Here is a 27,024-nt window from a genome sequence, read left to right on the forward strand (position 1 = left end):
AATTCTTCTTCTTCTTTCCTAATAAAAACATTCGCTTCAACAGGTCAGCTGACTGAGATCATGCATAAAAACATTCGCTTCAACAGGTCAGCTGACTGAGATCATGCATGAAAACATTCGCTTCAACAGGTCAGCTGACTGAGGTCATGCATTCCCGGTGTTAGTAATGTCACCCTAAGTGCTCCTGGATGTGTGAGGCAAATTAATAGCCGCGCTGCTTCAAACTCAAGCAATTGCATTATAGCCTGATTTATGAAACAACAACCTTACAGAAGCCTATAACCTTGAGCCTGCTGAATGCAAAGCTGAAAGCAGGAATGTGATCACAGCTTCAGCGCAGACCTGGTGCACTTGCTGAGGGTTCAGCTGTTGAAACTGAGTAAATCAGCCACTGTATTTGCAGCTAATCCGCATTCACTGTGCATGGTATCGTATAGGGTATTACTAAGAAAGATGCATTAATGTATGCAATTAGAAAGAGGTTGGAGACTACCTACATTTTGCATGCAGTTGCATTGCAATTACACAACCAGCTGTGTAATCACTGTGTTATTGCAGTGTAATAAAGAGGCGCTTTTCTATAATGAAACGTGCAATGATCCTGATGATAAAGAACAGCTCCATTTGATGCAGATGACCACCCTTCAACAGTGCACTTGTAGCATATGCTTTATATACACTACCTGTCTATAATGACAGTGCACATAAGGTGGTGAGACAAGCAAACCCTGAGGGGGGGAAAGAGTGACAAGATCTATGAGTCGCCCTGTCAGGTCTACAGTACCAGAGACAGGAGGAAGCAGGGCTTCAAGAGACATGGGGAACAGAATAATGTGCTGCCGATACAACCGACAAGCAGACGGGTAGAAATCGGAAATAAAACTCCTTCTGACTCATTTAGCTAACACCCCTGGACAGCATGCTGTAGAACATAGGGGCTGGAGTAGATACTAGTGCTAGTAGTCTGCAAATGAGTTGACAGTCTTCTGTTATCTTTAGGAGGGTAGCATTGGCAGAGGTGGTGCTGGTCGCTACGCATGCATAATGTGAGTCATTTATATCCTTTACATACCAACCTGCATGAAAACCTCAGGGTGACAGAATTACAATTTTTGCTCAGTAATCAGTGATATCGAAACAGGCACTCGTCCTGTATGAAAATATTAGACCACTTTGTGCTTTAATTAGGCGTCTTAAACAACTTCTAAAAAGTCTCAGACATGTTATCATTTGTGGCTGTGTGTTCCTTTTAAAGCCTCCTTCAACAAATGTGTTTTCTCACACGAGACGTTTTTTTGGAGAACGGAGAAGGGCAGATATTGCTGCTGCGATGCTCCTCTGAGGCTCGTTCCTGCCCAGCTGGCAGGCATGTCACCCTGCATGTTTAGGAGGGTCTATAGTTTCTCCGGGTGTATGTTCTGTTCACAGTATGACACAGCGTGAAGGACTGCTCTTCTTCTTCAGTGTATGTGACAGACTCTCTTGCTTTGGCATGGCAGCACAGCACACACATTGCATTTGGAAACGATTAGGATGTTTACACTCGTCTAATCAGGGGTGATTGACTTGGCATCTCACCAAATCAAACTCAGTGGATTTTACAGTGCGTGCTAGAAAGGGGTGCTTTGTGGGATTTGCTGGTTTGCATTGCAGGAAGCCAGCAGCACATGAGGACTAGCAGGGGATTAACATGGAGGAACTGGCACTGCTTGAACCAAGTGTGCCAGCCCCTCGGTAGCCGAGGTTCGGGAGACTGGTTCTTTTTGTTGAGAAGCTCTCCGGAGATGTCCGAAGCAGGATCGCTCTACTCTCCCTTCTTTAGGTAAGCTCTCCAGACCTGCCCCTCGCTGTGCAGACACATCGAGAGAATGAGAGGTAATCTCCCGAGCCTCGTCTCCAGTGATCACACTGAACCCCCCCACCACTATGTGGGCTACAACAGCCACAATACAAATGCTAACACTTTGCTTGAATTGCACCCTGTGTAGCACTCACAAGAGCATAATAAAGACTGCACACCACATAACAATGCACATTACCTTCCACAGGCACTTTGAAAAGCCATCGTACAGTAACAAATGGTATGAATACTTGTGTTTTGTGGTTTTTAAATGTGATTATGTAGGATAATCTGTGAAATTCTTCACATTTGCAGCATGAAGCGATTCAAATAAAGCTCAAAAAAAATATTCAGACTGCTGGGGATTTTACAAGCGTCTTAAATAACCAACCTCACAAAACCATTGCAGCAAGTATTGGCATATATAAATCAGAAGAAACCTACTCTCGCCTACTCTTCTGGTGCCCTGTTCTTCAGCCAGCTCGTTAGAATTGTATATCATTAGCACGAGTTCAGTAAAGAAATGTGCAGCTCTCAAGTGAAGTAAAAGAAAACATGCCATTCGTTTCTGCCTCAGATGGTATTACTACAGCTGCATCTCCCCCTCACACACATCTGCATAAGAAATCCAAAGCAAGGATTCAGAGACCTGATACCAGCAATCCCTACATCCCATAGCAGACTACAGTGTGTAAACGCAGTACTGATAAATATAACAAGTGCAAGCATGCACTGGAAACACCTCTTTCTGGATCCTGGTGACAGAGAGAAATCAGCGAGCGCTGCCAGAGCCGACGAGCTTCCAGCACGAGTTACAGATGGAGCTGAAGAGCACGATTGCACAGGGCAGTCTGTGTCAGTGCCTGTATTACACTCACACACGCACCTGCTCCTTGTGTTACACCTGCAGTGTAGGGCAGGCTTACAGGGTATGCAAACACATACAAGTTCAATCTGCTGTGAACCCAGAGCAGGTGGAAATCACTACAGCAGGGTCCTGAACCTACATGTGCAGCACTGCTGTGCCCAAGAGGACAGCACACCCGTTACTGTAGTGCAGCAACCTGACACTTAAAGTGGACGTTTTGAGGTGAGGGTGAGGGTGAGGGTTTGGGTGAGGGTTAATATTCAGGGTGCTATTTCTCTGTTTCACTATTTGACTGTACTTTAGAGGCGTAGTGTTTGGACGTCCTGCCTCAAGCCAAGCCTTTGAGTATCACTAAGGTTGGGTCCGGTGCTCAGTTTTGCTGAGTGCTGTCAGTCACAGCTCTTTGTAGGAGCTGAACCAGTGAGACAGGCATAGATCTGGCATGGCTGAGCTTCCTTCAGCAAACTCTATAAACTCCAGACTTGAAGAGCAAATCACTTCATGCTGCAGTGTTACACCACGGAGCCATGCTCACTTAGAAGACATCCTTCCTGGCCAACATGAAAGCAGGCGATTCAAACCCAGTGCAATGCAGGAGTTCTGCACACGTGTTCAGGGCGTCTTGATGCGCTGCTGGAGACTAACTGCACCCACAATACTACGACAGCAGCACTGCAGCGCTTTAATGAGCCCCTTGCTCTTTCAGACTAAATGTTCCTTTATGAATCGCTGTAAGACCAACTTCCTTTGTGTTTGTTGAGTTAATCTGTTGAAATGTATGACATGTTTGACACATTTTATTGAATTGTGTGTGACATGAATGAAATGTTGCCTGATCTGATTAATACGGTTCACTTTTAATAACCCTGCCCAATTTTCCTCAATATAGAAAAAGCTGCTATTTAATACAGTTGCCACTCGTGCATTTAGTGAGGATACATAGGACAGACAGGGACCTCTAGTGGGAACAGTTCAACATTAAAACTGGCAACAATCATTTGTACAAACGTTTGCATTTGAGATCAGAGGTCTTTAGATTTCATTAGTAGTGGAGCTATTCCCCCTCTGCTCTCAAACCCTGTATAATATGCTTAAAGGCATTGTCTTCTTGTTTAACAATGACAGAGACATGTTCCCCAGCACAGCAAGAGCGATGCCAGGGGGTGGGGATCAGCTCCTGCTGCTTTACAGATTGTACTAGTGTGCAGGGCTATGTCATGTGTCAATACCAATTCAATAGGACGCAAATGCATGAGGAAGACTCTTAATATCAGCAAATCACTGCTTCTAAAGGCATCACTCCGAATGCTTCATTAGCTTTTAGGTTTCACAGAAACATGTTTATGAACGTCTCAGGCCAGCACAAGGAAAGGGGTGTTTATGAACGTCTCAGGCCAGCACAAGGAAAGGGGTGTTTATGAACGTCTCAGGCCAGCACAAGGAAAGGGGTGTTTGTGAACGTCTCAGGCCAGCACAAGGAAAGGGGTGTTTATGAACGTCTCAGGCCAGCACAAGGAAAGGGGTGTTTGTGAACGTCTCAGGCCAGCACAAGGAAAGGGGTGTTTGTGAACGTCTCAGGCCAGCACAAGGAAAGGGGTGTTTGTGAACGTCTCAGGCCAGCACAAGGAAAGGGGTGTTTGTGAACGTCTGCACTGACCAGTACCTGTGCAAGATACACAGCCTCTTCCATTGCACTGACCAGTATCTCTGCAAGACACACAGCCTCTTCCATTGCACTGACCAGTATCTGTGCAAGACACACAGCCTCTTCCATTGCACTGACCAGTATCTGTGCAAGACACACAGCCTCTTCCATTGCACTGACCAGTATCTGTGCAAGACACACAACCTCTTCCATTGCACTGACCAGTATCTGTGCAAGACACACAACCTCTTCCATTGCACTGACCAGTATCTGTGCAAGACACACAGCCTCTTCCATTGCCTTGACCATGTCAGATAGGATCATAGTTGTGTGGCTGTCATTTATTTTTAAAGCACTATATTTTGACATAAAGCAAAAAAGCTAAAAAACCTGTGTAAAGCAAGTATGCCGCTGGTCCATTTGAGCTGCATGTTTCGTACGGATCTGTGAGCTTTTAAAGAGGACAGGCTTCTCATCTGAAATTGAGGGCACTTTACTGGAATTGAGGCCAGAAGATGGCATTTAATAATAATACAAAAAAACACTTAAAGCAATTCCAGCTGAGTAAAGAAACCAGGTAGCTGTACAGAAAGGAAGAAAGTAGGACAGAACGCTTACACAGAGGGCAAGGAAGAGTACAGGAGAAATACACAGCAGCACTGAGTGGAGCTGCAGACCTTCAGTATTCAGAGTGCATGTTCACCTGGTATACCACATAAGAAGCAACTGAGAGTTACAACTACAGTTCAGAGCATCCGGCAAAAAGGGCTTCTGAGAGGGCTTATGTGCCGTTCTCATGAGCAGGCACGCTTCAGCCAGGTCTACAGAGTCAAAACATCAAGACTAAAACAAGCCCTTCAGTGTTTTTTTATTTTTTTTTTAACAAATCATATTGTATTTTGGCAAGCTGTATAACATTCAAGGCAGAAGATGAATGTAGAGATCCATACACCGAGTATGGAACAACTCCCCCCCCCCCCCCACTGCGCTAGCGTGAGGAGAACGACCCCTGGTGTCTGATTAAAAGGTTTCTCGATTCCTGTCTAACTGACTCAAAACACAATAAAAACAGCTCTGTGGTATCGATTGTCCATCATCCATCTGCAACAGCAAGACTTTCTTTTGAATCCATCTCTCTCTGTCTGAGTCATATTAATAAAAAGAAACAAAAACACACACACTGCCTTTGGAAATGGACTGGATATCATGTTTATTGTTTAGATTAACACAAAAGAGCTTGCTGGAGGATGATGTGTGAGGGCTTGCTGGAGGATGATGTGTGAGGGCTCGCTGGAGGATGATGTGTGAGGGCTTGCTGGAGGATGATGTGCGAGAGCTTGCTGGAGGATGATGTGTGAGGGCTTGCTGTAGGATGATGTGCGAGAGCTTGCTGGAGGATGATGTGTGAGGGCTCGCTGGAGGATGATGTGCGAGAGCTTGCTGGAGGATGATGTGTGAGAGCTTGCTGGAGGATGATGTGCGAGAGCTTGCTGGAGGATGATGTGCGAGAGCTTGCTGGAGGATGATGTGCGAGAGCTTGCTGGAGGATGATGTGTGAGGGCTCGCTGGAGGATGATGTGCGAGAGCTTGCTGGAGGATGATGTGTGAGAGCTTGCTGGAGGATGATGTGTGAGAGCTTGCTGGAGGATGATGTGCGAGAGCTTGCTGGAGGATGATGTGTGAGAGCTTGCTGGAGGATGATGTGTGAGAGCTTGCTGGAGGATGATGTGCGAGAGCTTGCTGGAGGATGATGTGTGAGAGCTTGCTGGAGGATGATGTGCGAGAGCTTGCTGGAGGATGATGTGCGAGAGCTTGCTGGAGGATGATGTGCGAGAGCTTGCTGGAGGATGATGTGTGAGGGCTCGCTGGAGGATGATGTGCGAGAGCTTGCTGGAGGATGATGTGCGAGAGCTTGCTGGAGGATGATGTGTGAGAGCTTGCTGGAGGATGATGTGCGAGAGCTTGCTGTAGGATGATGTGTGAGAGCTTGCTGGAGGATGATGTGTGAGGGCTCGCTGGAGGATGATGTGTGAGAGCTTGCTGGAGGATGATGTGTGAGGGCTTGCTGTAGGATGATGTGTGAGAGCTTGCTGGAGGATGATGTGCGAGAGCTTGCTGGAGGATGATGTGTGAGAGCTTGCTGGAGGATGATGTGTGAGAGCTTGCTGGAGGATGATGTGCGAGAGCTTGCTGTAGGATGATGTGTGAGAGCTTGCTGTAGGATGATGTGTGAGAGCTTGCTGGAGGATGATGTGTGAGAGCTTGCTGGAGGATGATGTGTGAGAGCTTGCTGTAGGATGATGTGTGAGAGCTTGCTGTAGGATGATGTGTGAGAGCTTGCTGGAGGATGATGTGCGAGAGCTTGCTGGAGGATGATGTGCGAGAGCTTGCTGGAGGATGATGTGTGAAGGCTTGCTGGAGGATGATGTGTGAGAGCTTGCTGGAGGATGATGTGTGAGAGCTTGCTGGAGGATGATGTGTGAGAGCTTGCTGGAGGATGATGTGTGAGAGCTTGCTGGAGGATGATGTGTGAGGGCTCGCTGGAGGATGATGTGTGAGAGCTTGCTGGAGGATGATGTGTGAGGGCTTGCTGTAGGATGATGTGTGAGAGCTTGCTGGAGGATGATGTGTGAGGGCTTGCTGTAGGATGATGTGTGAGAGCTTGCTGGAGGATGATGTGTGAGAGCTTGCTGGAGGATGATGTGTGAAGGCTTGCTGTAGGATGATGTGTGAGAGCTTGCTGGAGGATGATGTGTGAGAGCTTGCTGGAGGATGATGTGTGAGGGCTTGCTGTAGGATGATGTGTGAGAGCTTGCTGGAGGATGATGTGTGAGGGCTTGCTGTAGGATGATGTGTGAGAGCTTGCTGTAGGATGATGTGTGAGAGCTTGCTGGAGGATGCCATGTGTTTCTTTGCTACAGAGAGTGGATGATGGTTCGATTGCGAAGCTGTTGCACATACTCCTTGGCCTGATCAAAGCCAGTCCTCGGCTCCTCTGTGGGAGCCACGCCCTCCACCAGCTTCACAAAGTAATGGCAGTACACCTTGTCCATGATGCCGAACATGCCTCTGCCATGGATTCGGATTCGCTTCAGATACTGACCCTTACCAGAGAAGGACTCGGCTGTGAACACAACAGAAACGCTGTCAAACCAATGGGAACAGGACTCCTATTGCAGAGCAATTTCACCCACTCCAGGTTTTAACACATGCTTGATTAGCCACGGCGCACTGGTAACAAGCTCAGGTGTGTCTTAATAAACTCATAGCAAAACCAGGAATGGATCAAACTGCTATGCAATGGGATTCTTATTTCCATCCCTGAACTGACACACTGGGGTAGACATAACAACAATCTAAAGGGAAGAATAAAGAGCTAAAATAAGCAAAAGATATCACTCTGATGAATACGAAGAAGCAAAATGCCAATCAGTGTCTCACAATAAGAAGCTCAGTAGACCAAAAACCTGGTTTAAAAACAGACCTCTCTCATACAAAACCCGTTACTGCAAACTTAAAACACAAGACTGCCATCTGCTGCTCGCAGACTCAGCGATCTGGCGCATGAGCACGTTCCAGACTCTTCTGTGCAGAGCCTGTAGTCTGAACGTGCTCCCCAGGCTGCCTGCACCAGTTCTCTTCACATTATACATTATTCCCAGGAGGAGGACTTATTGCAGGACTGCCACGAAGCATACGACTGTGCATGCAGGCAGCTTTCTCTTTCTGAAGACCTGAGCTATTTAAAAACACAGCCATGCTATCTGCAGTGTGGAATCCACTTACCAACATACAGATTCGACTTGTATTCAACATTGTGGCTTTTCACTGCCATCTCCTGGGCTTCCAGAAGAACCTACACACAATGAAAGATTCAGGTCACAGGTTCATCATTCATCACACGTTCCACTTCATTTGCAATAAGTGCTTATAGCAACCAAGTACATTTGTTTCCCAACATCAGTTTAATTCTACCATTTGGAGGAACAGGACATGCATATTAGCAATGCATTTCAACCTACAGATCCTACAGATATACCTGCACATGGGAGCAGTAAAGCACTTTGTTTTTCATGATCAAAAAATGTTCTTAAGACTAATGGAAATTCTATTGGGCTCTCAATGTTTCAACAGCTCCCACCTTGCACACATGTTTCAATTACTAACATCTCAAAATAACTGAGGGGGTGGCACAGCTATATAAACCAGGTCAGGCTGATGGTACAATACTACTGTGGACATTGTGATCAATGGGCAACGTATTCAATAAGGGCCATTCAGTGCAGCTGTGACGGGCAGTGCTATGTGATGCAGTGTCATTACGGATCCTGTCCGCGGTCGGTGAGGTGAGGGGAGGTTAAAAGCTCTGTAACCACGGATGCAGACGAGCCCGGCTCTTTTACACTGACACGCACACACACACACACACACGTACACACGTGGTATTATAAGAAATAAAAACACCTTGGGTGCACATTGCTGCTTTAAATCAATGTAAGCAACAGCTAGAAAACAATCAAGAGAAACTGGTACGGCTTCCTCTGCATCCGTGCATGCACCCTTTTCAACGCAGTCTTCCTCCGAATCAAAATATAGCTTTGCAGTACCTGTTAGAAAGTACAGCTGAATGAATTGCCTATGGAAACACTCTGTGGCCACAGCAGATTCAGCAGCACGATGCATCACATCCCTTACCTCTTTGATTATTGCCGCCCCCTTTTTGTCATTGAACTCCAGCTGTGCAATGGCCTGCTCAATAGTCATGCCTCTGATCTGTGAAACAAGACAAAGACAGTGGCGGGTGAGAGTCTGTCCCAACACTGTACACTGCAAACCCTCCAGGCTCTTCAGTGATGCAGTGCCCAGAACTACATGGACGTCCTATTTCAGTTACACTCTGTGCTGGATTAAGAGAAGTTAAATCTCAAAAGGAGAGCTCAGAGTGCTGGTAACATGAGGATGAGAAACCACACAGATTCTTCTTCAGTTCTGATGACCAGACTGCCTGAGCTTCTACTGCCCCCTAGTGGTTACTAAAAAACATCTTTCTGATCACTGCTGAGGCTCTTCAAAATGTATAAAGCAGAAAAACAGGTTGGCCCAGCGATGAAACCCTCCGACAAGGAGCCTCCAATTACTCACCATTTTTGCCAAATACCACATCTTGTCCTTGCTGTATTTAATTTGTCTTCGACAGTGGAATACTTCCTGCAGAGAAGGTACATACTTTACAGTTAGACCGGCAACTGAAACACCCCAGAGCTGAAACACCCCAGAGCTGAAATATCCCAGCATTCTCCTTTGGAGCCCTTTTACAACTGAATATTACATTGTGAAATGAGAGGCTCAGCACAGAAGCATGTATTAGCATTGTGAAATGAGAGAGGCTCAGCACAGAAGCATGTATTAGCATTGTGAAATGAGAGAGGCTCAGCACAGAAGCATGTATTAGCATTGTGAAATGAGAGAGGCTCAGCACAGAAGCATGTATTAGCATTGTGAAATGAGAGAGGCTCAGCACAGAAGCATGTATTAGCATTGTGAAATGAGAGAGGCTCAGCACAGAAGCATGTATTAGCATTGTGAAATGAGAGAGGCTCAGCACAGAAGCATGTATTAGCATTGTGAAATGAGAGAGGCTCAGCACAGAAGCATGTATTAGCATTGTGAAATGAGAGAGGCTCAGCACAGAAGCATGTATTAGCATTGTGAAATGAGAGAGGCTCAGCACAGAAGCATGTATTAGCATTGTGAAATGAGAGAGGCTCAGCACAGAAGCATGTATTAGCATTGTGAAATGAGAGAGGCTCAGCACAGAAGCATGTATTAGCATTGTGAAATGAGAGAGGCTCAGCACAGAAGCATGTATTAGCATTGTGAAATGAGAGAGGCTCAGCACAGAAGCATGTATTAGCATTGTGAAATGAGAGAGGCTCAGCACAGAAGCATGTATTAGCATTGTGAAATGAGAGAGGCTCAGCACAGAAGCATGTATTAGCATTGTGAAATGAGAGAGGCTCAGCACAGAAGCATGTATTAGCATTGTGAAATGAGAGAGGCTCAGCACAGAAGCATGTATTAGCATTGTGAAATGAGAGAGGCTCAGCACAGAAGCATGTATTAGCATTGTGAAATGAGAGAGGCTCAGCACAGAAGCATGTATTAGCATTGTGAAATGAGAGAGGCTCAGCACAGAAGCATGTATTAGCATTGTGAAATGAGAGAGGCTCAGCACAGAAGCATGTATTAGCATTGTGAAATGAGAGAGTCTCTGCACAGAAGCATGTATTAGCATTGTGAAATGAGAGAGGCTCAGCACAGAAGCATGTATTAGCATTGTGAAATGAGAGAGGCTCAGCACAGAAGCATGTATTAGCATTGTGAAATGAGAGAGGATCAGCACAGAAGCATGTATTAGCATTGTGAAATGAGAGGCTCAGCACAGAAGCATGTATTAGCATTGTGAAATGAGAGAGGCTCAGCACAGAATCATGTATTAGCATTGTGAAATGAGAGAGGATCAGCACAGAAGCATGTACTGCAGCACTCTGAAATGAGAGAGGCTCAGAGTAAGCAGTTGATGGACACTCACGGCTGCTCTGCGTGTTTCCTCGGGAGGCTGCGGCTGGTGCAGGACGCGGTTCTTTCGCTCCCAGTTTTTATTGCCTTCCAGAGCGGTGGTTGTATGGATGCAGGACTGAGGCAGGACTCTGCATGGTGCAAGCAACCTGGGAAAGCAAGGACAAGCCCGGAGTAAAGGAATGTGGGGTGGAAAGAAGACTCCCATTGCATAGCAGTGCAGTCCAGTCCTGGTTTTACTAGGAGTTTAATAAGACACTCCTGAGCTTGTTACCTGTACACACTGTGGCTAATGAAGCTCGCATTGAAACCTGAAACAGGTGAAGCTGTAACACAAGCAGAGTCTTATTTCATCCCTCTACTTATCAACACTACTGGTATGGCAGCACCTGATAACGACTACTTGAGTGAATGTTTTCAATACATAAATTAATTTTGTTTTCAGATATCTAATGAAGCATATCAATATTTTCAAGTAAGTCCTTTCTTGTTTTGTGAAACCCAATAAAAGGTTAAACTACACAAAACGTACACACGGAGGACGGATATCCTTGAGTCCCAGCCATTTTACACGGATTTAAGGCAAACTGCAGTAATCTACAGAACTTCCAGAACAGCAATAATTCTAGAATATGAGACAGGCTGGAATCGCATGAATCTGATTGGTACATTCACGATCTAGACTCTTCATGTGTAAGTCACAGCAAGTGTTAACAAATCAATTGGTAAAACATTCATCTCAGGGCACGACAGTGTGGAGCAGAGTGTCGGCACCGTGCATTTCTGTATACAGGATGTCCTCTGACTGATACAGACCGTACAGCAGGGGTTCATTTGTGTTGCTTACCGGCTTGCCTCTGCGTATCTCACAAGACCTCTCGCCAACGAAACACCTAAAACACGAGGAAATAAACGGCACGTTCAGTCTACCAGAAACTACGTTAAATAAACATTTACAAACACAAAATCACATACAAGCCGACTTACCCAAACCAACAGCGCAGGACGCAGCCATGTTGACCAAATATCAAACTGCTTTACAGCAGGTCAGGCTGGACCAATCTATTGCAGAAAAAAAGATCGCTCATAAATCATTGACAATCCTCATATTTATATTATTAGCCCCACGTAATCACCATCTGATTGAAATCTTTACAAAACGGTTTAAAAAAAGGTTTATCGAATTGCCACGCCACTAATGGGTTCCTTTTAAATATATGTCAGTGAGTGAGTCCCTGCATGCCGAATCACTAAGTGTGTCCCTCTTTCCCTCTTGTAGTCTGCCCGACAGTACTAGTCGCTCGTCTGTGTTTGCTGGGGCAGCATGAGATTTCTCTGCAGCCCGGTTAGCACAGCACTGAACTGTACCATGACTCTGGTGGCATCGTTAAGGTATTTGTAAAAAGAATCTGGGCTACAATTTAGGATGTCGGAGAGACTTCTCCCAGCCTCGCCAAACTGGTACTGCTCCCGGTCCAGCGACACCAGTCCCAAAGGAGTTTTGGGGTTTGGAGCAAAAAGTTCCGTTTACTTGGTGAACGTCACTGCAGCGTCGCCAGTCTTTGCCGGTGAGCTGAGCGCATTGCGAATATTAATACATGATGCCGGGTTAGGGTTTGCAAATAATTCACTGTTTGCGTTTTCAGATGTGTAACCCTGCAATTTCTTATTCTGATATTAAATAGATTGTATATTATTAGTAGTCGTAGTCGTAGTAGTACAGCACGTGATCACACCTGAAACAGATTTTAAATTAAATGTATCTTAACTAACATTATATTGTTTTAAAATAATCCAAAATCCTAATAGAAGCAATACTGACACCACCGCAGTATTTGGCACTATGAGATAATTCTATGATGCTACTTTTTATAAATGGACTCTTATTGATCCAGCAGTGTGGTTAGTGTTAAACGTCAAGACGTTCTGTAGCAATGTAACTTTGTACAGAACTTCTTGTACAGTACAGTGTTCTGGTTTCATAGCTAATAAACCATCAACTTATTATTCCACCAATTCAAACTGTCTGGAAAGCTCTCAATGCAGGGATGGGAATCTGACTCCTATTGCACAGCAGTTTCACCCATCCCAGGATCAACTATGAGGTTGATTAGCCCCAGCGTACAGGTAACAAGCTCAGGTGTGTCTTATTAAACTCCTAGTGAAACCAGGACTGGATCGGACTGCTCTGCAATGGCAGTCTCATTGCCAGCCCTGCGGTGTGAAGGACCGATCAGTTGAAATAGTTTCGTAGCACTGATGCAGTTCTACACTTTCCCTTTTCTTTTCTATATGAATAAAGGTGAGCTCAAAGGCCACAGAGAACGCGTCTCTGGCTTTGCGTTCTGCCGCTATCCTGGTCAGGAGGAGATCTGTGCAAGCAGCTCTGATGATGGGTCTGTGAAGATCTGGGACTCTCAGAAACAAGCGACGCTGAAAGAACACAAAGCACACCAGGTACAGTGTGAGCTGAGAGGTCCCGGTCTCCTTATTACCTGAAGGAGATGCCTGGCCAGCCATTGTGTTAGTCTGTCCTCTGGGTACACCAGTGCCACAGGACCAGCACAGCGGCAGTGCCAGGGTGCTCTTCATCTTCCTTTGTGGATGACGGGGAATGTGTTCTGTTGTTTGTAGAGCACGATCACGTCACTGCACTGGTCCCCGGTTGTGAAAGACTTGCTGGTGTCCGGTGATGAGAAGGGCATCGTTGTGTGTTTCTGGCACAACAGGAATGAAACCCAGAGCTTCTTCCCAGAGCCGCGAACCATCTTCTGCTTATCCTGCTCTCCTCACAATGAGAACTACATTGCAGTGGGGTGAGTGCTGACCCTACCCCTAACTGACAAACAGATACTACTGACGTGCACAATGCTACTTCGGTATTGCTCATACACTATGATGAATCTAGCTGTCTCTTAAAAAAATATAAATGTAAAATGTGTGAAGGGCGTTACTATACTAGTGTGGTGTGTGCCGCACATTTAAAATATGGGTGACTGTTCAGTTTCACTAATACAACACGTATTTACTTTCCTCTCCCAAGGTACAAAGACGGGATGATTGTTGTGATTGATATCAGCAGAAAAAGTGAGGTGCTCCACAGACTGAGAGGCCACGATGATGAAATCCACGCCCTGGCCTGGTGCCCTCAGCCAGGCGAGGAGGAGCTGCTCCCTCGAGCAGAGGAAACGGCAGGTACAGAACAGACTCTTTAAAGCAACTCTGCAAGCCTGTCGCAGACTTCCACGGGCAAATCTTAAACAAACTCAGTGCTGCAGGGTGGGTGAGGTCCCGCTGCACGTCCCTTAGGGTAGCCTTCGTGGTGAATCCGCTGTTTGTCTGACGTGTCGATTCACTTTCAGAAGCTGAAGTAGCGAATGGAAGGAAGGTTCCAGACGGGGAGAGAGGCTGCTACCTGGCATCAGGCAGCAAGGACCAGACTGTGCGAGTGTGGAGCACAGCGAGGGGGAAAGGTAGGGTCTGGCGGCTGCAGTATAAGCTGTTCTCTGGTGGCTGATATGCACGTTTGCTCGACACAATGCTACTGAGAACACCAGAATTGTGACTAACAGTAGAAGTTTATGTGCACAGCTGACCCTGTGTGAGATTGTCTTCTTGTGTTGGAGTGAGCTGAGTGGCTCTGTCAGCGATACGTGTCCAAGAACAACATACTGTATTTGTAGAATGTTATGCTTTGTTGTCTTTGATCTCGCTTTTAAGTTGAAATTTACATGCAATGTACACTGTGACTTGCAAACCAAAGGGTATATGTGAGTGTGTGTGTGTATATATGTATATGTGTGCATGTATGTATGTCTGTATGCATGCATGCATTGACATACTGTATGTATTGCATGGCAGACCCTGTTTCCATTTCTCTGTCTGCAGGTGTGATGACTCTGAAGCTGCCTTTCCTCAAGAGGAGGGGGCTGGGGGTTGACCCCACTGTGAAGGAGAGGCTGTGGCTGACGGTGCACTGGCCTCACACCCGGCCAACACAAATCATATCCAGCTGCTTCGGGTAGGAAACCACTTGAGCAGCATCTGATAGAAAAGCAGTGCCCTCCTGATTCAGTTTCAATTCTCCAGCGTTACCTGTGCATGAAGCTGTAGAGTAAAGGGTAACTTCTAGTGATAAATCTCATCATATTGATTCAGCAGACCGCGCCACAGCCTACTGGGTGTGCTCACAATATCACTGCTCAGTAGCTGGACTTGGCAGAGTCGAGTAAGGATGATGATGATGATGATGATGATGATGATGATGATGATGGTAGCGTTCTCCTGAATCTGTGCGTAACATGGAGGCAGCTTATTTCTAATTAAAATCGTATTTGCAATGTTTGTTTTTTTTTTTGTTTTTTTTTAATCCAAACAGTTTGTTGTGGGTCTTTGTGTAGATTTCTGTGTTGCTCATTTAAGTCTGGCTGTAGGTTGCAGAGAAAGATTAACGGGATTCCATTGCTCTACACATGTCATTGCAGAGGAGAGCTGGTGGTGTGGGATCTCACTAGATCTGGCAAACAGAAGTGGGCTCTGCTGGGCTCCTCGTCGGAGGGACAGAATCACACACGCATCGTCTTCAACATGAGCTCCGTGTGCATGGGGGAGAGCAGGGAGCTCCTCATTAGCACCTCCATGGACAGAGATGTGAGAGCACAGCCTAATGCTTCATAATCTACTGTATATAACAGAGGCTAGATGCACATGGTTTTGACTAGAGCCCAAGAGCCTGGCTTTTCCATGCCCCTTGCAACATGAAGAGGAATCCAGTTTAACAGGAAAAGGGAAATGTGAACCAGGTGTAATCACACACAGAGTGATGTTTCTAGCATCATTGTCATTACTAGATTAAATATACCACAGCCTTCTCATAACGGCGCATAGTGTGTTTCTATTGATGTCGTATTCTCTCTTTCCAGGTGAAGTGCTGGGACCTGGAAACCCTGGACTGCTGCTGGACCCTGCCCTCCCTGGGTGGGTTTGTGTACAGTCTGACCTTCTCCCCGGTAGATACCGGCTCTCTGGCCCTTGGGGTCGGGGACAACATGATCCGGGTTTGGAGCACTCTGTCCATCCAGAACCGATACGACACCAAGACGTTCTGGCAAGGGATCAAGTCCAAAGTGACCGCTGTACGTACCGGTGCTGTGTCAGGATCAAGCAGGGTCACAACCTGTCATCCTGTAATCGGGTATTTCACTAACAAAGTGAACAGCTCCAGTGGGTTTCATCTCTCGCTTGTGTGCGTTCATTTCAGTTATCCTGGCACCCGCTGAAAGAAGGTCATTTGGCATTTGGAACTGATGACGGCAAAGTTGGCATTTATGACTCGTACTCTAATAAGTAAGTTTATATATATATATATATATATATAAGGCAGAATTGCTTTCTGATTTCCTCCATGCAGATCCATGAAAGCAAATCAAATGAACCCGTCCTGCTACACGTTTTTATTGTTCTGCCCCTCCAGACCTCCTCAGATATCCAGCTCCTATCACAGAAAGACCGTGTATACTCTGGCCTGGGGTCCTCCAGTACCCCCGCTTTCCTTTGGTAAGTCCTTTACAGCGAGTCTTCCTCTCTGTTCGCCAGGGGTATTCTTTCACCGCGATTCCCACTGATAAGGAACATTGCGAAGGCGTTGCTGTATTTTAGATCATCCATAAACCAGCCTTGTTATTTTCTTTATCTTGTTTTTATTTTATTGTGTGTGTGTTAATCAGTGAAACAAGCCACCAAGGCATTACAGTAGCGCTTCAGATTACAGGGTACAAGTAACCGTATCATTACATTGTAAGCACTCTGTAATTGCATGGGAATGGCCATGTGAACGACAGCTTCTCCTCTCATTCAATTGCATTGTAACTCCTGCAGTGCAGTTAAACACACAGTCCACCATTCTACCAATGTCCGGTCACTCCAGTGCAAATTCCAGGGGCTCTGCAGTATTGATGCCTGTCTTGGTGATATGTTTGCACGTTCCTAACCCGATTTCCACTTTAGGAGGTGAGGGGGACAGACCCACTGTGACGCTGTACAGCTGTGCTGGGGAGGGAGTCATCCTGCAGCACAACCCCTGGAAGCTGGCTGGAGAAGCCAACGACATCGATAAGGTCATCCGGGACACCAACGGCATCAAGGTGATTCTATTAAAATCACAGGCCAGGTAGTCTGTTTGGAGATCCCAGCACGCTGCCTGTGTGTAACAGACCCCCCATGTGCAGCACGTACGAGTGAGCATGCAAGACGGGTGTTCTTGTGTAAGCCTGCATGCACCTCGACTTCTGCAAAAAAAGGTTCCATATAGAGTACTGCTGTGGGAGCTTGTCAGGGTTTTGTTTTTGAGGATATGCAAACTCAAGGAAGATGTCAAGTGACAGGGATTTGATCGGAAGCTGGATTCGGTGTGAAGACTCTTCCGATTTGTCGTGTTTTCTGAATGTTTTTGTGTTTGTTTTTGCAGCACAAGCTGTCACCTCACACGGATCTCAGCTGGAAACCAGATGGTGAAATCCTAGCGATTGGGAATGAGGACGGGTGAGTGGTGTGACACCGCAGTGAATTGCACTGCAACTCCCAGAGACGAGGATCCAGTGGAGGTGCTAGTACAGTACGTCTGTATGTATCCCACGCATGCCCGTGTCAGTTTTTAATCCAGGTCAACATGCCTGTCTGTCTCTGCAGATCGATAGAAATCCTTCAAGCTCCAGCTCTGAGGCTGCTGTGCTCCATTCAGCAGCATCACAAGATCATCAATGTGCTTCGCTGGCACCACGAGCATGGCAGCCAGCCCGATGCCAGTCACCTGCTAGCGTCCGGGTCCAACAACGCCACTGTGTACGTGCACAACCTGAAGAGCGTCATCGGTAAGAATCGAAGGCTTCGGGGAAAGCACGTTTCAAAGAAGGGGACACAGCGTTTAATCAAACTATTAACCAAGCCTTCGCGATTCAGCCTCTGTAGTTTACCGCTGTGTGCAGTCATTGTTTTGTGTTTGGTACAGGGTGCTGTATATATGCCTGTATATTTACTGTATCTATTAACACAGTTCAGTGTAGTTTACCGCTGTGTGCAGTCATTGTTTTGTGTTTGGTACAGGGTGCTGTATATATGCCTGTATATTTACTGTATCTATTAACACAGTTCAGTGTAGTTTACTGCTCTGTGCAGTCATTGTTTTGTGTTTGGTACAGGGTGCTGTATATATGCCTGTATATTTACTGTATCTGTTAACACAGTTCAGTGTAGTTTACCGCTGTGTGCAGTCATTGTTTTGTGTTTGGTACAGGGTGCTGTATATATGCCTGTATATTTACTGTGTCTGTTTATTTGAAGAGACCCCATCAGACACTCCTGTTCTGGTGACGGAACCCTACCGGAGTCTGGTGGGACACACCGCGAAGATAACTAGCCTGGCGTGGAGCCCTCATCACGATGGCAGACTGGTCTCTGTGTGCTACGATGGCACAGCGCAGGTAAGTCATCAGGGGTCCTGGGCTCTCAGTCACTGCGCTGTATAGAGGCTTCACACAGGAATGCAAATACACTGGATATGTGTCTTATTAAATCAGAACAAAGCTCATTCCACTCCCGTTAAACTCCAACGCGTTCCACATGAAACGGAATGATGTCTGTTATAATAGATCTCAAATCAGTGATTCTCCTAGCACTGTGTTGGTAAGGTGATGTTTTCCTCACTACTGTCAAGGTGTGGGACGTCCTGAAGGAGGAAGCGATCTGTAACTACAGAGGCCACAGGGGGAGGCTGCTGTGCGTGCAGTGGTCTCCTGTCGACCCTGACCTGGTCTGGACTGGAGGGGACGACTTCACTGTCCAGGAATGGGCCGTCTCCAAGCAGGAACACACAAAGCCACCGAAGGGTAAGCGCGGTCCCTCCTTGATAGGTCAAGCTGTTCAGAGAACTCTGATACATAACCGTCGTTGCCTGACTCTTCTGTTTAACCCATAGCTCTGTTTTTTTAGCTGACGACTGACTGACTTGTCCGTCCTGTAAACCCTAACGAAGCTGCATGACACCCAGACATGGATTTGACTTTTTAATCTTGATGCTGAGTGTGGATCCTCTCTCCTGCATTAACACCCCAGGGAAAAAAAGCATAGAGCTGGAGAAGAAGAGGGGCCTTCAGCCAAAGCCGAAGGCTAAGAAGAAGAAGAAGCCAGCGGGCAAGGGGCACGTCGCTGGAGATCAGGGAGGCAGAGGAGCTGAGGAGGGGGCTTCAGAGCAGGAGGAGGAGCAGGAGGACGTACCAGTCAAGACTGAACACACCCCGACCACAGCAGGTATTCAGACGTGTGCTCTGTAGCCCTGACCTTCACACCTTGATGTCTGTAGTATTATAGACGAGATCACCTGAACTCCTGCAGGTCTGCGCCAGAGCAGTTGAGGATGATAATATTAATAATAATCTGCAGGCTTGCATGCATTGTGGCTGCTGTAGAAAGGACACTGTCCTGTTTGCCTCATGACTCCATGACTTTCGTACGGATTGGGACGCGTTTCCAAGCGAACACCTTGCATGGTCAGATAGTGACAGTGAATCTTTTTTATTTTAGTTAGAGCAACACCACTGAGCAGTGATGGAAAAGTGAATGGAATGCAATCCCTGTAATAAAAATGTTTCTTGATTTTTAACTGGTTCTTTTATCTTTCAGCTGTGTCGAAAGAGCCCAGGTGTCGGCAGCCAGATGCAATAGTTTCAGAAAAAAACAGGAATGGTGGAAAGGGCTTTTCTTTTGTGGCAAGGGAATCTCTAAAGGATGAGAAACAGAGAGAAAAGCAAGGTTAGTTATTCTTCTTGTTGCACTGGCTGATCTCTCACAACACAGTGTGACTAAGCAAAGCAAAAGACTTTGAATTGGAACAGGGATGGAAACAAGACTCCCATTGCAAAGCAGTTTGATCCATTCCCGGGTTTACTATGAGTATAATAAAACACACCTGAGCTTGTTACCATTACACTGTGGCTAACCCACCATGTATTAAAACCTGGAACGGGTGAAACTGCTATGCAGTAGGAGTCTTATTTCCAGCCCTGTAGTAAAGGAAGTCCTTGTGTTAGAGACAGTGCCGTGCTGTGTAACATCCTGCTCATCTCTTTCTCGTTCCCGCAGCTGAAGCTCCAGTGAAGAAGCCTCGCTCGATCCTGCGTGTAACATCCTGCTCATCTCTTTCTCGTTCCCGCAGCTGAAGCTCCAGTGAAGAAGCCTCGCTCGATCCTGTGTGTAACATCCTGCTCGTCTCTTTCTCGTTCCCGCAGCTGAAGCTCCAGTGAAGAAGCCTCGCTCGATCCTGTGTGTAACATCCTGCTCGTCTCTTTCTCGTTCCCGCAGCTGAAGCTCCAGTGAAGAAGCCTCGCTCGATCCTGTGTGTAACATCCTGCTCGTCTCTTTCTCGTTCCCGCAGCTGAAGCTCCAGTGAAGAAGCCTCGCTCGATCCTGTGTGTAACATCCTGCTCGTCTCTTTCTCGTTCCCGCAGCTGAAGCTCCAGTGAAGAAGAAGAAGCCTCGCTCGATCCTGCCCCTCAGCACCTCCATGGATCACAGGTCTAGGGAAGATCAGCAGAGAGACTGCTTGACTCTAGCGGCTGTTCGACATTCCCAAGGCAAGAAATCTCACTCTTTTATTTCGATTGTATTTTGTGTGCTTCAGCTTGCTTTGTTTCTTATCTCGTTAAGATAGCAGTTCTTTCCCGCTCAGCCCTTTGTTTTAATTGTGATCCCAGCTGTTGTTTCTCTTCCTCCAGCACTGCCCAGTAACTGTGTGCCTGGATCCGGGGCACACATACAGCTAGGCCTGTTTGGAGACAGAGCTGCGCTCTACACAATGTTTGAGGAGGAAGGTGAGGAACTGAGGCTTTGTGTCTGATCTCAGTCTCCAGTGGCCCATTCCACATTACATGTGTTACAGCTTGAAACACACACACACTGACATGCACGCACGCACACACACACACTCTGACACGCACGCACACACACTGACACATGCACGCACGCACACACACACACACACACACACACACTGACACGCACGCACACACACCCTCCTGCATTGTAATGTAGGCTGAAAACTTGGTATAACACACATCTTTACATTTATAAAGACAAAAGCTTCCTAAGGGAACATTTTCAGTGATTTCCAGTCCTTAATGTTTCTGTAACACACGTAACATGGAATGGGGCTAATCTGTGTTTTTAAATCTGTGTCTAGTGTAAACCCAGTCAGTGTGTAATCTGTGTGTAGTGTAAACCCAGTCAGTGTGTAATCTGTGTCTAGTGTAAACCCAGTCAGTGTGTAATCTGTGTCTAGTGTAAACCCAGTCTGTGTGTAATCTGTGTGTAGTGTAAACCCAGTCCATGTGTAATCTGTGTCTAGTGTAAACCCAGTCAGTGTGTAATCTGTGTCTAGTGTAAACCCAGTCTGTGTGTAATCTGTGTCTAGTGTAAACCCAGTCTGTGTGTAATCTGTGTCTAGTGTAAACCCAGTCCATGTGTAATCTGTGTCTAGTGTAAACCCAGTCAGTGTGTAATCTGTGTCTAGTGTAAACCCAGTCCGCGTGTAATCTGTGTCTAGTGTAAACCCAGTCCGCGTGTAATCTGTGTGTAGTGTAAATCCAGTCCATGTGTAATCTGTGTCTAGTGTAAACCCAGTCAGTGTGTAATCTGTGTGTAGTGTAAACCCAGTCCATGTGTAATCTGTGTCTAGTGTAAACCCAGTCCGCGTGTAATCTGTGTCTAGTGTAAACCCAGTCCGCGTGTAATCTGTGTGTAGTGTAAACCCAGTCCATGTGTAATCTGTGTCTAGTGTAAACCCAGTCTGTGTGTAATCTGCTTGCGTTCACGTACAGGAAGGAGCCACATAGAAGGTGGTCATTACGAGTCTCTGAACTCCCTGCTGCTGTGGAAAGGAGATCTTGCCGGTGCTCTGCAGGTAGCGATTGAGAAGGGAGAGTTAACAGAACACTTGGTAGCTGTGTCACCAATGGGTGAGTAATCCTTCATGGATCAAACTAAGCGACTCCTGTTGAGTGAGTTCTAGTTTTAGCAAATACTAGAAGCAGCCGAATGAATTTAACGACAGGCGTTGATGGGTGAGTTGTAAGCGGTCGTGTGTGCTTCTGTTCAGCTGGCTACCAGGTGTGGGTACGGGCAGTGGAAGCCTTCGTGAAGCAGCTGTGTTTTCAAGAGCAGTACGTCAAGGCAGCCTCCTACCTCCTCTCTGTCCACAAGGTCTACGAAGCCATTGACCTTCTGAAATCCCAGCAGCTCTACAGGTAAGCAGGCAGATACTAACCCATAATGCGACCTTTCACATACAGGACTGGGAATCAGACTCCTATTGCATAGCAGTGCCACCCACACCAGGTTTTACTACCAGCTGGATTAGCCACAGTGTAGAGGTAACAGGCTTGGGTGTGTCTGTTCAATCAGGAATGGATCAAACTGCTCTGCAATGGGAGTCTTATTCCCATCCCTCTTGAGCCTCTGCATGTTCAGTTAACTAATGCAGGACTTGCATGAATCTCGAGAGGTCAGAGTTGTGCTGCGCAATAAAATGACCGTAAAAGTCCATTCCTCGTTCCCGACACCCAGACTTGTCTTTTAAAGGGAAGCCATAGCGTTGGCCAAGGCTAGACTGCTTCCTGAAGACCCTGTGATAAAGAACCTCTACACCACATGGGCAGCTATCCTGGAAAGAGACGGGCATTATTCCAACGCAGCCAAGTGGTACGTGAGAAACTGGGGCTGTGCTAGGACTGTACCCATCCCAATTTAAAAAAGCAATGGGTCCTGTACACGACATTTTCACATGTAATATCTACTGTATTTGGAAGCAGCACTGCCTTTTCCTGCTTAAGCCCTAACTGCATGTTGAGTTTCCGTGGGCTTGTACTGTTCATGATGCCAAAGCCACATCCTCTTGCAAGGCGTCTGAAGCCAGCAGACAGTTTTATTGGACTAGGACCAGCATTAGATAAGTAATAGATACAGTTGGGGGGAGGAAACGGTATGAACTAGTCTAAACTTCAGGACAGGTACATCCCCTGAGAAGCTCCTTGTCTCCATACGCTTTATCGCTGCTTCTGTGTATAATATAATATCAACCCATCAGTTATCTAGCTGCCGACTCCACCTATGATGCTGCCAAGGTAATCGCCAAGAAGGGGGATGTGGTGTCGCTGAAGACGGCTGCAGAACTGGCCCTGATCGTCGGAGAGAATGCCCTGTCTAACTCGCTCGCCTTGAGATGTGCCAGAGAGCTACTGACTGCTCAGGACTGGCTGGGAGCCCGGGAGGTTCTCCAGGCACAGGAGAGCTTGCTGGTGAGTCACAGGACTGGCTGGGAGCCCGGGAGGTTCTCCAGGCACAGGAGAGCTTGCTGGTGAGTCACAGGACTGGCTGGGAGCCCGGGAGGTTCTCCAGGCACAGGAGAGCTTGCTGGTGAGTCACAGGACTGGCTGGGAGCCCGGGAGGTTCTCCAGGCACAGGAGACCTTGCTGGTGAGTCACAGGACTGGCTGGGAGGCCGGGAGGTGCTCCAGGCACAGGAGAGCTTGCTGGTGAGCCACAGGACTGGGCTCTTGTGAAGCAAAGAGCCCATGAGGCATCAGTTCTGCTTCTAAAAGCAGTGTGCTGCAGCCTGTGTGATACAGACAGCATTGCGGTTTCACCCATTCCTGGTTTTACTACATTACAATAGGTGCCCTTTTCCCAACCCTAAATGAATACACATTCATGTAGCATTGCTCTGTTTGGTATTGATTGCAATTGAATTGTGTGTAGGGTCACCAGCTTGTGTTCTGCACCAGTGAATTGCTGCACCAGTGCCTTGCTGGAACCAAGCTGATCGACTGGGGCAGTGCTTCCTCTCATGGCTGGACTGTGGGCTCGGGGGTCCCCTTCGTGGACGCGGTGGCTGTGGTGTGGGAGAGGGAGTTCGGCGTCTCCAGTGCTGATGTGGATAAAGTGAAGCTGCTGCACCAGCAAGTGAAATCTGTAGAGAATCCTGCAGCTACTGCAAACATACCCATTAAACAGGTAAGGCTGACTAGAGAACCCTAATCCTACCTGGGACGCTCTTGGAAATAATGAATACTCCAGCTCGATTTGATTTATTTGAGTCTTCGTTATTTGCTGAAGCGCTGACTGTCGGAACATGCAGTGAAGCAGCACGAATGTAAAAGAAGTTTAAAGACTCCTTCCTGTTCTATATCCCTCTCAGTGTGCAGCCTGACTGTTACTCTGTGTGTGTGTGTTTCTTCTCCTAGCTCTTGTTCCATTTGTCCCATGACTTGACGCTGGCAGTGCTGAGCTCTGTGGCGCTGGCCCGGGGTGAGACAGTGACAGCGATGCTGGGGGCCCTCACCCGCTGCAGAGACGCCACGCATTTCACCCTGATGAGAGAGCTGTGCAGGCTGCTGCTGCCGAAAGGTAAGGAAACGGACGAGATCAGGGAATACCAAACACCTCGCTGCATCACTGAGGAGGCTGGGACAGTCCTGTCAGTGTGTTTGACAAACACCTCGCTGCATCACTGAGGAGGCTGGGACAGTCCTGTCAGTGTGTTTAACAAACACCTCGCTGCATCACGGAGGAGGCTGGGTAAACAGTCCTGTCATGTCTAGCGTGTTTAAAAGTCCACTCATTATTTTTCCCCAGGTATGCAATCCGTCTCCAGCCTCAAAGCACAGCTCGACCACACTGACACCCACAGCATTGCGGCGGTTCAAAGCCTAGAAGCCTTTGTGTGTTACTTCCAGTTATACGAAATGTGGTGGAATCAAAGCAATGAGCGTCCTTCTGAAACGCATCCTGAGAAAGCAGCTCTCCCTCAGCCCAGCGTCGCTGGACTTCAACGCGATGCGCAGAATCCCTCGGAGCCTGCAGCTGTCAATGGGACCGGACCTCAGGACACAGCAGATGAGGAGCAGGGTGCGATTCCTACAGAGGAAGGTTCAGATACCCTGGAGGAGGAGCCGTGCCGCTCGCAAGAGGCAATGCTGGCGTCCGCCTGCGCGGTCCTGATTTCAGAGACTCACGCTGCTCTGCAGACCACGCAGAGCGTCATAGAGGAGATACAGCTCAGGCTGTCCAGCATGATGCAGCAGCATCTCCACACAGCAGCTACACCTGAAGAGCAGCAGAAAGAGCTGCACGCTCTACCAGAGTCTGGGAGTGAACATGAAGCAACAGCAGCCAGCCAGTCTGGAGCAAGGTGTGCAGGGATGGGAATAACAGTAGTTTGATCCATTCCTGGTTTTACCACAAGGTTCATAAGACTCACCTGAGCTTGTTACCTAGACACACTGGAGCTAATCAGGCTGGTAGTAAAACCTGCAATGAATAAAACTGTGTTTTTTTGGGTTTTTTTTTTGCTAAGAATATGTTAAGTTGATTTTCCTTTCTCTGCTTTAATGCATGGACCAGCTTTTTAAACTCAAATGTCATGTTTTCTGACATTGTGTTTTTTTTTTTCTTTCTCAAACAGTACCGCAGAATCAACATCTTTGACTTCCTTAATTGCTTCGGTTTCTGAGTATAACAAACAGCTGGCTGAAATTCCAGAACACATCAAGGTGACTGAAACATTTCTACCCATTTATTTGTTTTTAGGAACCAATAGATGACATGAAGCTGCACCATACCTTAGTCACAAGAAACACTGCTGCCAGGAATCTGTTCAGTAATTCAGTATAAAGGTTTAGCAGTGCTTTCCCCCAATATAGTGCTTAGGAAATTCAAAAAGGAAACTGCCCTGGTTTTGTGAAGTAGTGATGCTAGCTGCTCCAGGGCTGGAAATTAGACTCCCATTGCATAGCCATTAGATCCACTCCTGCTTTTACTACGAGTCTAATCAAACACACCTGAGCCTGATACCTATACACTGTGTCTAATCAAGCTTGTATTACAGCCTGGAATGGGTGACAGTGCTGTGCAATAAGGAGTCTTCTTACACGGTCAGGGCTGCTGCGTGTTCTTTAACCCTGCATAGTAAATGAACGGGCTCTTGTTGTGTTGCAGAGGTACCCGTTCCCCGATGTTATCGAATGCTGCCTCGTCATCCTCCACATGGGAAGAGACTCTGCCTCCGCGCTTCCTGAAGACCTTCAGCGGCGGTGCTTAGCTCTGCTTCACAAATACGGAACCGCAGCCTCTGTGATAAAAGCCAGACACAAATTCTGTGCGTGAAAGCGTTTCATACACAGGGGGTGCTTTGCACTGTTCACACTGACGAGACCCTCGGGTCGTGTCGTATTACTTGTTTTTGATTCTAGGTTATTTAGTTCATTCTAGAATTAACAGTAACAGAAATAATGAAGACTGCACTACACAGCGCACTCATTTTGTATCTTGTAAAGAATAAAAAGCACTTGATTAAATATGCTGGTGTAGTTTGATTTATTCATATTTTTTTTTTCTGGATCATTTGTATAAATCCTGGCAGTAATTGAAATAATTCTACTCCAGTTGTTGTTCTAACAGCAAAGGCTCATTTCAGCTGTGGTGACTGACGGGTTTGGGGTGTAATCCATGTAATGGTCTGCTTGTGGCGGGTATCGCTGCAGACTTTGTATTTTTATTTGTGGTGGTAAGGGACTGCTTTGGCTAGTTCTTTTTTCTGTTTGTTTGTTTAGGTGTGAGTAGGTTTATAGTAGTTTTTCAGGTTATGTGTAATAAAGTCTCCCAGTTGCAAAGCAGTGGTAGGGTTACCCTCTCCCTGGTGCTGTTGTATTTTGAAGCGCTTGTATTTACAGAATGAAAGGGATTGTCAAATCTTCCTGTCAGAACTGTTGCTTGATCTGCCTGGTTAGAAATTCTTACATCACAGACTGTTATATCAGCAACCTGCAAAAGTGAATTGTCCGTCCGAGTCCCCTTTCACTGTGATGCTTTTGTTCTGAGTAACGCATGATAACCCCACTGGTAAAGTACATTCTTTGCAGTCTGATGTGTGTTGCACTTCAGCATCTCAGCACTACCTTGGTACTGTGCAATCACTGCCCCTTGCTCCACCACCTACCTTCTTGTTGAAAGCACGCCCATGTGCCAGTGGAGAGTTAGAACTGTATAG

At 46.8% G+C, this 27,024-nt stretch overlaps 2 protein-coding genes across 2 annotated transcripts; one reads left to right on the forward strand and one right to left on the reverse strand.

Annotated features, from left to right (window-relative positions):
* Window positions 1-6,838: 6,838 nt before the first annotated feature.
* Window positions 6,839-12,177, reverse strand: LOC117431741 (large ribosomal subunit protein uL22m-like). The gene is made up of 7 exons (XM_058997240.1): window positions 11,920-12,177; window positions 11,780-11,825; window positions 10,946-11,081; window positions 9,496-9,561; window positions 9,049-9,126; window positions 8,140-8,209; window positions 6,839-7,477 (listed from the first exon to the last, which is right to left on the reverse strand). The coding sequence occupies exons 1-7, from the start codon at window positions 11,945-11,947 to the stop codon at window positions 7,269-7,271; spliced, it is 633 nt and encodes a 210-aa protein (XP_058853223.1). The 5' UTR covers window positions 11,948-12,177; the 3' UTR covers window positions 6,839-7,268.
* A 37-nt stretch (window positions 12,178-12,214) lies between these two features.
* Window positions 12,215-26,332, forward strand: LOC117412755 (gem-associated protein 5-like). The gene is made up of 28 exons (XM_058997239.1): window positions 12,215-12,500; window positions 13,235-13,389; window positions 13,567-13,748; window positions 13,976-14,127; window positions 14,295-14,405; window positions 14,821-14,953; window positions 15,417-15,582; window positions 15,855-16,067; window positions 16,193-16,278; window positions 16,406-16,488; window positions 16,939-17,075; window positions 17,399-17,472; window positions 17,620-17,801; window positions 18,271-18,410; window positions 18,644-18,815; window positions 19,042-19,236; window positions 19,609-19,737; window positions 20,433-20,558; window positions 20,700-20,795; window positions 21,801-21,938; window positions 22,079-22,226; window positions 22,561-22,680; window positions 23,066-23,276; window positions 23,736-23,990; window positions 24,221-24,383; window positions 24,612-25,167; window positions 25,441-25,528; window positions 25,974-26,332. The coding sequence occupies exons 1-28, from the start codon at window positions 12,359-12,361 to the stop codon at window positions 26,139-26,141; spliced, it is 4,521 nt and encodes a 1,506-aa protein (XP_058853222.1). The 5' UTR covers window positions 12,215-12,358; the 3' UTR covers window positions 26,142-26,332.
* Window positions 26,333-27,024: the final 692 nt, after the last annotated feature.

Source organism: Acipenser ruthenus, chromosome 23, assembly GCF_902713425.1.
Source record: "Acipenser ruthenus chromosome 23, fAciRut3.2 maternal haplotype, whole genome shotgun sequence".
Lineage (NCBI taxonomy): Eukaryota > Metazoa > Chordata > Actinopteri > Acipenseriformes > Acipenseridae > Acipenser > Acipenser ruthenus.

Bases quoted from the DNA above. Each gene is read 5' to 3' on its own strand.
- LOC117431741 (XM_058997240.1), bottom strand. From the start codon at position 11,947: ATGGCTGCGTCCTGCGCTGTTGGTTTGG. The intron at 9,127-9,495 runs GTGAGTAATTGG...CTTGTTTCACAG, and splicing joins TGTGGTATTTGGCAAAAATG to ATCAGAGGCATGACTATTGA. The intron at 7,478-8,139 runs GTAAGTGGATTC...TTGTGTTCACAG, and splicing joins CAAGTCGAATCTGTATGTTG to CCGAGTCCTTCTCTGGTAAG.
- LOC117412755 (XM_058997239.1), top strand. From the start codon at position 12,359: ATGTCGGAGAGACTTCTCCCAGCCTCGCCAAACTGGTACTGCTCCCGG. The intron at 17,802-18,270 runs GTAAGAATCGAA...GTTTATTTGAAG, and splicing joins CAACCTGAAGAGCGTCATCG to AGACCCCATCAGACACTCCT. The intron at 20,559-20,699 runs GCAAGAAATCTC...CTCTTCCTCCAG, and splicing joins GGCTGTTCGACATTCCCAAG to CACTGCCCAGTAACTGTGTG.